This window comes from Triticum urartu, chromosome 7A (assembly GCF_056163025.1).
Source record: "Triticum urartu cultivar PI428250 chromosome 7A, HENAU_Tu73, whole genome shotgun sequence".
NCBI classification, from domain to species: domain Eukaryota; kingdom Viridiplantae; phylum Streptophyta; class Magnoliopsida; order Poales; family Poaceae; genus Triticum; species Triticum urartu.
This window is the reverse complement of record NC_141879.1, coordinates 46,826,159-46,836,734: the sequence shown is the minus strand read 5'-3', so window position 1 is coordinate 46,836,734 and position 10,576 is coordinate 46,826,159. Positions and strand designations below refer to the sequence as shown.

Here is a 10,576-nt window from a genome sequence, read left to right as displayed (position 1 = left end):
TCTGAGCCGAAAGAATGAATTCTAGGATCTGATTCAGGATTGCGAGCATTCTCATCTTATTGAATCAATGGACTCAAAATGATAGTGACAAAAGATGCCAATAAGATTACTGTACTTATGGTATTAACCATAACGCAAGCAAGCAAGAATTTCAAGAGCAATAGGCTGCTGAGGATTTTTGGAAGATTGAATGGTACTTCAAAGACTTTTGTGAAACACATGAACAACTAGGGATGAGCAGATACTCAGTAAGTGCGAGGAATTATCCGTAGGGGTATTAATGCGGAAAGCAGTAGGCACAAATGATTCTCGAAATATTGGAAAAAAATTCAGGGCATCAAGTAATAACAAGGGCAACTGGGAACGAAGGTATGAACGACATCCATAAGGATTTATCGGTGGTAGGGAATTGCAAAAGCAACGGGCACAAACTCTCGAGAGAACATCGGAGAGTATCTTCGAAATCCTTTGATGCACCAAGTAATCATCTGGAGTGAGGGGCTCTCCGGGACGAAGTAATTACGAGAACCTAGAATCAGAGTTAGTAAAATCATTTAACCCAAATAGAAGAGAGATCAGAGTCCCAGAGTATAGACAAGGAATAAAAGATCCGAATACCACCCAATGGCGATGTGGGCCCGTAAGCTGCACAGCCATGTTAGTAAAAGTTTTGCAATGACAAGACTAAACTTCAGCCAAGGAGTTTGGAAGGGGGATTCCTATAGAGGAAATAGGGTTTTGTGGTGCTCCTGGATGTTTTCGAGGTATATGAGTATATATAGGCGCAAGAAGTAGGTTGGTGGAGCCATGAGGGGCCCACGAGGGTGGGGGCGCGCCCTCCTACCTCGTGGCCGCCTCGTTGCTTCCTTGACGTCCACTCCAAGTCTCCTGGATTCCGTTTGTTCCAAAAATGACTCTCCCGAAGGTTTCATTCCGTTTGGATTCCGTTTGATATTCCTTTTCTGCGAAACACTGAGATAGGCAAAAAAACAGCAATTTGCATTGAGCCTTTGGTTAGTAGGTTAGTCCCAAAAATAATATAAAAGTGTATAACAAAGCCCATTAAACATCCAAAACAGATAATATAATAGCATGGAACAATCAAAAATTATAGATACGTTGGAGACATATCAGTGGCTCGCCAGTTGCCACAGATCGAGTAGCCATGCTTAAAATATCATTTTTTAGCAGGGTAAGAGTTTCGATATTCAATGGTGCGTTTGGGTCAAGTAGTTTTCTTAGCGGGGTAAGAGTTCCGATATTCAATGGCGCGTTTGGGCCAGTTGCCATAAAGTACTAAGTAGTTTTTAGAACGATTGGTATGGAGCGAAAATGGAATTCATAACTACTACCTCCTTGGCGTATGGTTGTATGGGTTTATGTTGCGAGATGTTGTACCTGGTAGTTCTAGGGAAAATACTATGGTTTAGTTGTTGGTTTTTAGTAATGAAAATCAGAAGGGGGAAACCCTTCTTTGATAAAAAACTACTACCTCCGTTCCAGTTTACTAGTCCCCATCATAGTTTAGGTCAAAGATTGTCCATGAATTTTACTTGCAAAATGTGAATGGAAAATGAAATTTTGTTATACCCAAACAAAAAAGGACTGCAGGGAGTGATTGCTCTAACACGGACGCGACCTCTCATAGCGCAGGCATTGAAGCGGTGCGCCGGACAAGAGGGTCCCACTCGCTGAAGGCCCGACTGATCACGCCTCCTCGCCGCATGCAACCAGCTTCAGACTGCCCCGCCTGCCTCCATTGAATCTGCGCGTGTGCCAGCAACACGTCCTTCCGCGAGCCGGCTGGCATTTTAGAACACAAAAAATGACCAAAATATAATTAATTACGCATGGTCTTGACTTGTTGTGCTCGCAGTGGTAGCAGGAACTAGAGGTTTTTCTTTATTTATAACTCTCCTCACATTTTTTTGTCTTTGAAGTGAATCATGGTTGTGGACATTATGTATGAATGTGCAGATATCTGTGAACATGAGTTTAATGTGGAAGTTGAACTTGGAATGTCGGGCTTGCGCGTGAACTATACCATGTCCAATGCTTCGTCTGTTATTGTTTGGAACGTAATTGATGTTATTACATGACCCGGAATTTTTTATTTTGTGCCAGATCAGTAGATGCACGGACATCACAACAGGCATGCTAACTGGATAAACATTTGAACCTAGCTATTATGAAGGAAATTTTGTATTGACAACAGTTTTAGATAGCAGGAGACGCCTAGCCTCTGCCTCTGCTAGCTTATTTCTGGCTTCTTCCATCTCTTCTTTGGCTTGGGTGAAGAGAGCATCTGATTGCTCTTTTTGCTTCTTCAGGAACTCAGCTGCATTCTCAAGGGCTGCTGCACACTTTCTTTCAGCCTTTACTAGAGCCACGAGGACACGAATAGCTGACGACTCCACCTGGCTTGTGTGTAAACCAGCATCATCTGGGAATTTGCACCTTGTGTCTAATCTAGCATCATTAAGGAACTGGCACCTTGTGTGTAATCCAGCCTCATTTTGGAAATATGATCTCGAGGTTGACCATACTTCCCTCCTCACAGGAACTGCATCCTGACGTGAAGGTACTTCTTTTTTAGATCAATACTCAGAGCAACCCAGATCCATTTAGTAGAAGCCAGATAAACAGGACTCGCAGAAGTGACTTCAAAAGGAAAATTATAAAAAGAGACTACAAGGTGAGAACACCCACTTCCTACATCAAGCTAAAAACGAAAGCATTAGGAGGATTAAGACTCTTCTTATTACACATCGAAGAACACGAGGATAATAGAAACAGAAAGTACAACATATACACATTGAAGAACACGAGGCTAAACAAAAGTAATTGAAAGGGTGTTACTTACCAAAGCTCGTTTTACAGGTTCGGTGCAGCTCCTCTTTAACTTGCCATGCTCCTTGAAGATGTCCCCAATATCCCGTGTTTGGTCTTCATTGCTCCTCTACATGTTCGCACTCGTGGTTTTAAAATCTCAACATGTCAAGAAAAATATACTACTGGTACTACTCACGCATCTTGTGGGCAACATTAAAGCACTCGTCTGCCATGTTAGAGCATCTCCAACACAAGCGCAACGCGCGGCACTTCAAAAAAGCGTTTACATTGCTGAGATCGAGAAGTAGAGATAGAGAGTAGAGACTAGAGAGTAGAGGATAGTTCTTAGCATAGATATAGCATAGATAGATAAATAAAATAGATAGTTCAACTACTCCTCATCGTCCGACTCCTCCTTGGTGATGTCATCCTCCGACGTCTTAATGTAGGCGTGAAGATACTGATCGTTGCCAGATTCCCAGGGTGATGCTGCTCCTAGCCTCATATTGAATTGAGCGTCCGCTTTTCGCGTACGCTTGTCCTCGCGATAGGCGGCTCGCTCCGCCCTCCTCTTCTCCCTCTTCGCCCTCCTTTGCGCGTAGAACTCACGCTCATTGATGATGCCCTGCGGGAAGCGTTGGTGCCATAGCGCCATGGCTTCCTCGTCCGTCTCGGCGATGCCGAGATGATGCTCCCACCTTCGGTTGTCGCGACGATCCTCGTCGGTGATAAGCCGCGGCAGAGGCGCGAGCTCCTGCGCCCGCTCCCGCGTCGGCATGTTGGGGAAGTTCAATGTTCTATGAGGCCACCGGAGGCGCCACGTCACCGCGTCGTACGCGCGGGCGGCCTCGTTGGCGGTGTTGAAATTGCCGAGGCCGAGGTCCACCCCACGAAACCGGATCTCAGCGGAGAAGCCAACGGAAGGGTGCGCGCAGACGCCGTGGTATCCCCAAGTTTCCCGGCAATGCGGCGGCATGGTGGCGTGGCGGCGGCGAGGCGAGAAAGAGCGGGAAGAGAGCGGTGGCAAGGCACAGAGCGGGGAGAGAGCGGTGGCAAGGCACAGAGCGGGGAGAGAGCGGTGGCAAGGCACAGAGCAGTGAGAGGGCGTTGGATTTTATACGCCACGCGCCAAAACTAGCGCACGCCCGGCCGATTTTTCCCCCGCGCGCGCGATCCTTTCCCGACGTCCCTGCTATCTCTACTCTCTTCTCTACTGTTACATTTATTTTATATTTAATATTTATCTCTACTTCTCTACTCTCTACTCTTTTTTTTCTTTTACTAGCAAGAGGCCCATGCATTGCATGGAACATCAAGATGCATTTATACGAGATGTTTATCTTGTGGGAGACGAAGATGAACGAGGGAAGTCCTTATTTGCAAATGTGTAGAGGGGTGCGGGTATCTTTTTGCAAAATTGTCATAGTTTGCTTTCTATCCGTCAGATATAGATCGGACGGTCTATATTCAGGATGGCAGGAACACCATCATCACCAACTCGGTTTATTATAAGAGTAGAGAAAAAACAGAGTTGGTGATGATGGTGTGCCTGCCATCCTGCAATATAGGCCGTTCCATTTATATCCGACGAATAGGAAGGAAACTATGGCAATTTTGCAGAAAGATACCCACACCCCTCTCCAGATTTGCAAATAAGGCCTTCCCTCGTTCATCCATTTCTCCCACAAGATAAACTACTCATACAAATGCATCTTGATGCGTGCAACGCATGGGCATCTTGCTAGTTCCAAAAAACTTTTCATAATTTTCCACACTAATGGTTGCAGATGAAGAACCTACCCAAGCACCGCGCGATATAGGAGCGATGCACAATTACAAGCTGATATTCTGTTCGACAATGGAGGCTATAACCAATTACTTTTACGGGAACAATAGCAACCAGGAAATTTGAAGGGTAGGTATGAACAAAATTGGAACTGCACATGTACTGCTAAGTGATTCAATACACACATTACCAATCGAGGAGGAGAACGATGGTCGCGGCGGCCTCTGTGCATCATGGATGGCAACGAGATTCAGTTCATTTTCCACAACGGTGGTGCTTCTGCGCTTGGCGTCAGCTTCCAGGAAGCAGATCCGAGACTGTGGAAGACGGTGCCGGGGAAGAGGCTCCGTGTACGACGACGATGGTGGACCGGCTCCAATGCGGCGTACGAGGTCGTCAATGAGGCAGATGCGCTGCGGTGGACGAGTGCGCCGATGTAGAAGGGGAGGAGCACGAAGGCTGTCGTGCCGTGGAGAAGTCTATTTTGCGGTGGGTATAGAAAATGGGGAGTATTCAGGTGTACTACTCTGGGTGCCAGGGTGCGGTTTGCTGGGTAGGGTGAACCTGAAGTTACGAAAACAGCCCCCTACCAAGCGTCATCCGTAGGCCTGTTCCAAAGGCTATGATGGTAACTTCGCACTGCTCGAATCAGGGTCACGGGAGATTTTTTCCCGCCGACCTCAAAATTTTGTGACAATGAACTCCCCGTGTGGCGTGCTGGGTGATTGGCTAAGCAACTAGCGAGTAGTAATAGTAACTACTAGTACTCCCTCCGTTTTTATTAACTTTGCATATTAGGTTTGACCAAACTAAAACTTCCTAAAGTTTGACCAAGTTTATAGAAAAATATAAACATTTACCATAACAAATATGTATGATGTGAAAGTACATTCAATAATGAATCTAATGGTATTTATTTGTTACTGTATTGTATATGTTAATATTTTTTGTTATAAACTTTTTGAGAGTTTACAAAACTTGACTTTAACCAATGCTAACACGCGGACTTAAACAAAATTGGAGGGAGTATGCATTTGTTTTCTTAGTTTGTACTAAATTAATCATTTGTTTGTAATTGTGAAATATATTAGGCTACTGACTTCGAATGTAATGGTCTATACAATTCAATAGTTGCAATCATTGTTGAATTCCAAGATGTATACGGGGTCTATAGTACTTCACAATATGCTCAAACTCACATAATCCCAGTCAAATGAGAATCTAAATGCATTTCATAGTTATTACTTTGTAGGATGCAACAAAACCAACCATAACTCTACAGCATCCATTATAAAAGCAACATTTTGAACACATCCCAATGTGGGAATAAAACATGTAGAGAGAGCTTGCGAAGATGGAGAAGATAGGGCGGGAAAGAATGTATGTATGTGGACGACAGAGTAGGAGACAAACCTAACGAGACAGAGAGAGAGATATAGATAGAAAGAGAGGGGAAGAAGTTAGGTCTGTGAGAAAGATGGAGACATGTAATATACGTGAGATGTGTGTGCATCGGGATTCTGTACACGTGGAAGGAGAAGAGACAATAGGTTTGATGAGAGAGCTGGAAAAACATGGACGAGAGGGGAAGGATCTCGTCGGTTGAGGGATAGATCATTTTGTGCAGGGGAGAGAGGGATTGGTAATTTTGAGCGGGAGAGCGAGGGGGGAGGAGTCAGTCAGCCGTCGTCACATCATCCTGCTTCCAAATGGCCCCGCATTCTCTAGTGTAGTGTGGTCGCCGTCTTCGATCTCCTCGATGCCCTCTTTGAAGATTGAGGTGTTGTGCATGCTGGGGTGCAGAGAAGCACAAGCGAGAGTGGTCGCAATATAACCTTGGATGGGGATAAATTGTGTGCTCGGGGGAGGGGGTGTGTGTGCGGGGTGTGTGTGTGTGTGTGTGTGTCAGGTATTGAGAGAAATCAAACCTATGGAGAGAAATGTGTGTGTATGTGACGGAAAGCTACATGCTAAATAGGGTTTTCACGAAGAGATTGTGCGTGCGAGATAGAGAGCGATGTGCGGGCCTTGAGGTGGGCAGGGGCTGGGTGAGGGTGTCAAAATGTGTGCGTTGATGCATGCGTTACATGCGATAGTGCGAGGGACGGACGAATCGAGAGAGATAGTTGTTGTGTTACGGATGCTCCTCTCTCTCTCTCTCACACACACACACACACAAGTAAAATAGAAGACCGTTCTCTCATGTATACACAATGTATCGGGATCTGTCTATGTCTCACTCATGCATGATCATTTGCACATTCACACCTCTCTATGTCTCTATCACACGCACACCGTCTCCACATTGCCCTTCCGCCACAACACACATATGGACAGATACACACGTTCTCTCTCAGTCACAGACACAAAATCAGTATTAAAAAAACTAGGGCGCACCTAAAATGTCCAAATCCAAATAAACACGAACTGGAGCTAAATTCAAATATATGGAAATATTGTAGCATCAAGAACTTTTCCAGGAAAAAAAGTTGAGTAATATTCGGGGATTGTTTTCACACACAATGAATGGTTCGGTGGATGTCCTTCGAGCGCGACATGGTGACGCGCCGTTCGATCGACCGCGCGGCTACGGTTCACGCGCTTGCATAGGATTCCGTATTGTGGCTGTGGTAACTAATATAAGCGCTGCCTCAGTCTAATGTTTAGTATGGTTTTCTTTTAAGTTTGACCAATCCTATATAAAACTAAACTAAGCTCCCATACGCGCACTCATCAATATGCCGCCGCCGTTGCACATGCCGGCGCCCGCCTGCTCCGCCAACAATTTCTCACCCATCACCGCCGTGTCGCCGCCATCCCTGTGCCATGAAGCCGAAGGCTCGCTGTCGGTGTCAAAACCGGCGGATCTCGGGTAGGGGGTCCCGAACTGTGCGTCTAGGTGGATGGTAACAAGAGACAAGGGACACGATGTTTTTACCCAGGTTCGGGCCCTCTCGATGGAGGTAAAACCCTACTCCTGCTTGATTAATATTGATGATATGGGTAGTACAAGAGTAGATCTACCACGAGATCAGAGAGGCTAAACCCTAGAAGCTAGCCTATGGTATGATTATGTGTTGTCCTATAGACTAAAACCCTCCAGTTTATATAGACACCGAAGAGGGCTAGGGTTACACAGAGTCAGTTACATTGGGAGGAGATCTACATATCCGTATTGCCAAGCTTGCCTTCCACGCCAAGGAAAGTCCTATCCGGACACGGGACGAAGTCTTCAATCTTGTATCCTCATAGTCCAATAGTCCGGCCAAAGGTTATAGTCTGGCTATCCGGACACCCCCTAATCCAGGACTCCCTCAGTAGCCCCTGAACCAGGCTTCAATGACGACGAGTCTGGTGCGCAGATTGTCTTCGGCATTGCAAGGCGGGTTCCTCCTCCGAATACTCCATAGAAGATTTTGAACACGAGGATCGTGTCCGGCTCTGCAAAACAAGTTCCACATGCCACCTTATAGAGAGTAATATTTTCACAAATCTAATCTGCTGATGTATTCTGTGGCGTGACATCACACCACAGCCAAGCCTTTATTCGAATCGTTTTTTACTATCCCACCTCAGTGTGTTTTGCGAGGCAGTTTCCTTGGCACGTCTTGTCGAAGCAGAGATCGTGTCCCCTTATCACAGGATTCTCATCAGTACGGGCATGGGTAACCAAACCGCACCATTGATTACAGCGCTTGGGGGATAAGCAAGTTTTAGCTGGCTGGTGGGGACGCATAGTTTCGTCCGGCCATATAAGGGATAAGGATTCACCCCTTTCATCCACGCCTTCTTCCTCCTTTGCTCATCCATTCTCGCACACTCGAGCTCCAGCGCCCAAGTCCGCGTTTCCCACCTCAACCTTCTCCAACCATGTCCGGAGTGGTAGGAAGGTGGATGGTGTCCTCCGTCACGGAGGGACACATCAAGAAGCTGAGGAGAGCCGGATACTTGTCCGACGACATCGCGCACCGGCTCCCAAATGAGGGACAGCTGATCCCCACCCCCAGGCCCCATGAGAGGGTAGTGTTCCTCACCCATTTCCTCCGCGGACTGGGTTTCCCTCACCACCCATTCGTCCGGGGGCTCATGTTCTACTACGGACTGGGTTTCCCTCACGATCTGGCCCCGAACTTCATCCTCAACATCTCGGCGTTTATCGTCGTGTGCGAGGCCTTCCTCCGCATCAAGCCCCACTTCGGCTTATGGTTAAAAACTTTTAATGTCAAGCCGAAGGTAGTGGGCGGCCGCCAGGCGGAGTGCGGAGGCGCCATGGTGGGCAAGATGCCCAACGTCACATGGCTCGAGGGCTCCTTCGTGGAGACCGTAAAGGGGTGGCAATCGGGATGGTTCTACATCACCGAGCCGCGCGACCCTGAATGGGCTGCAGCCCCCGATTTCTGATCTGGCATCCCCATGCGGCTCACCTCATGGAAAGAGAAGGGCCTGCCCTGGGGTAGTTCAGGAGAGCTGACCGGACTCCAGACATGTATCCAAAACATGGTGAGCAAGAAGCTAAAACTCGTCAACGTAGTCCAGGTCATGCTCATCCGTCGGATCCTCCCGTGTCAACGACGGGCTTTCAATTTGTGGGAGTTCGATCTGGCCCAGCACCAATCTCTGAACAGGCTCTTCGACACAACGTACGAGGATGCCTGGAAGGTGCTATTCAAGGGTGCCGAGGCTCCCCCTTCCCTTCCGAGGATCGCGGATTCTGCGCGAAGCACCAAGCCAGCGCGGTAAGCTCTTTTACCTATTATAGGGTACTTGTTTTTCATAGTTTGACTCTATGCGGGATCTAAACTCCCGTACCTTTGACAGGACTGGTAGGAGACTGCCGGACAGATCGACTGTGACGGAGAAGAAGGCCAAGAAGAAGGCCACGGGAACTCGAAAGAGTTCCCGGCGCCAGGTGGTGTCGGACTCATCGTCCAATGACTCTGAGGCGCACTCCTCCCACGAAGACGAGGAGGAGGAACAAGAGGCTTCTCCCCCTCCAGTGGGGGAGAAAACAAAAGGAAGGCCGCCCCAACTGGGGAGGCCGGAGGGTCCCAGAAGGGAAGAACCCTTCCTCCGGACCACTCCGCCAACGCCGCCGACGACGAGGAGGAGTGGCCTCCCAGGGCCAACCCCTGGCAAAGTCATAAGTATCCGGACACCAGAGTGACTCGTAGCGTTCCTTTATTGCACCGCTTCTCCTAACGCCGAATATAATCATGCAGTCCGCCCCGACCCCAAGTCGACATATCGTCAAGTGGTTCCTTGGACCCATCGGATGTGAATAGCTTTTCACTTCTGACCGCTTCCTCCCCTCACCCTACGGACAACGCCGAGGTGTTGTCCCAAAAGGCTCCAAGCCAAGGGAGGTGGTCTTGGAGGCGCCGCAAGGCGACCTTCCGGACTGCGGGCAAAAAAGGAGCAAGGCTCCCAAGGGCTCCAAGTCCGGCCCTGGGCCGAACACCACACCCGAACCTTCAGTGGTTCCGGACTCCGGCAGGCGGCCCCCTACTAAGAAGGGCAAGCCTACCGCGCCGGTGACCTCCGTCCAACTGGAGGCACCGGATAACTTGCTGGAGGTGCTTAACGGTGCCTCCATCGACGGGGAGCACCGCACTATTATGAGTGCGGTGATCAAGAAAGTTCAGTCTGCCAAAAGCGGGCTGACTGAAGCCTGTGCCAGCCTTCTAACAGGCTTTGAGGTATTAAAAAATATATGAAAATATTACCGCATACATAGTAGCCCCTGATGCTCTGTTTGGTGTTCATGAAGAAAAGCCGAATAGAGGATCTAATAATAAACGCAGGAGTCTAACATAAATATGTCAATATGGGAATGCAGGCTACGCTGCAGATCTCCGCCGCACTGACCGCGGAGGTCGATGCATTGAAGCAGAGCCTCGAGCGGTCCGAGAAAGAGCTCGGCCTTGCCAAGAAGCAGCTCGAGGAGAAAGAAGGTAAGTA

General features: G+C 48.1%; 1 protein-coding gene across 1 annotated transcript; it reads right to left on the bottom strand.

Moving 5' to 3' along the window:
* Positions 1-3,223: 3,223 nt before the first annotated feature.
* On the bottom strand, positions 3,224-3,808 carry LOC147957550 (uncharacterized). Its single transcript, XM_087531761.1, has one exon. The coding sequence runs from the start codon at positions 3,806-3,808 to the stop codon at positions 3,224-3,226; it is 585 nt and encodes a 194-aa protein (XP_087387887.1).
* Between the last annotated feature and the right edge of the window lie 6,768 nt (positions 3,809-10,576).

Bases quoted from the DNA above. Each gene is read 5' to 3' on its own strand.
- LOC147957550 (XM_087531761.1), bottom strand. From the start codon at position 3,808: ATGCCGCCGCATTGCCGGGAAACTTGGGGATACCACGGCGTCTGCGCG.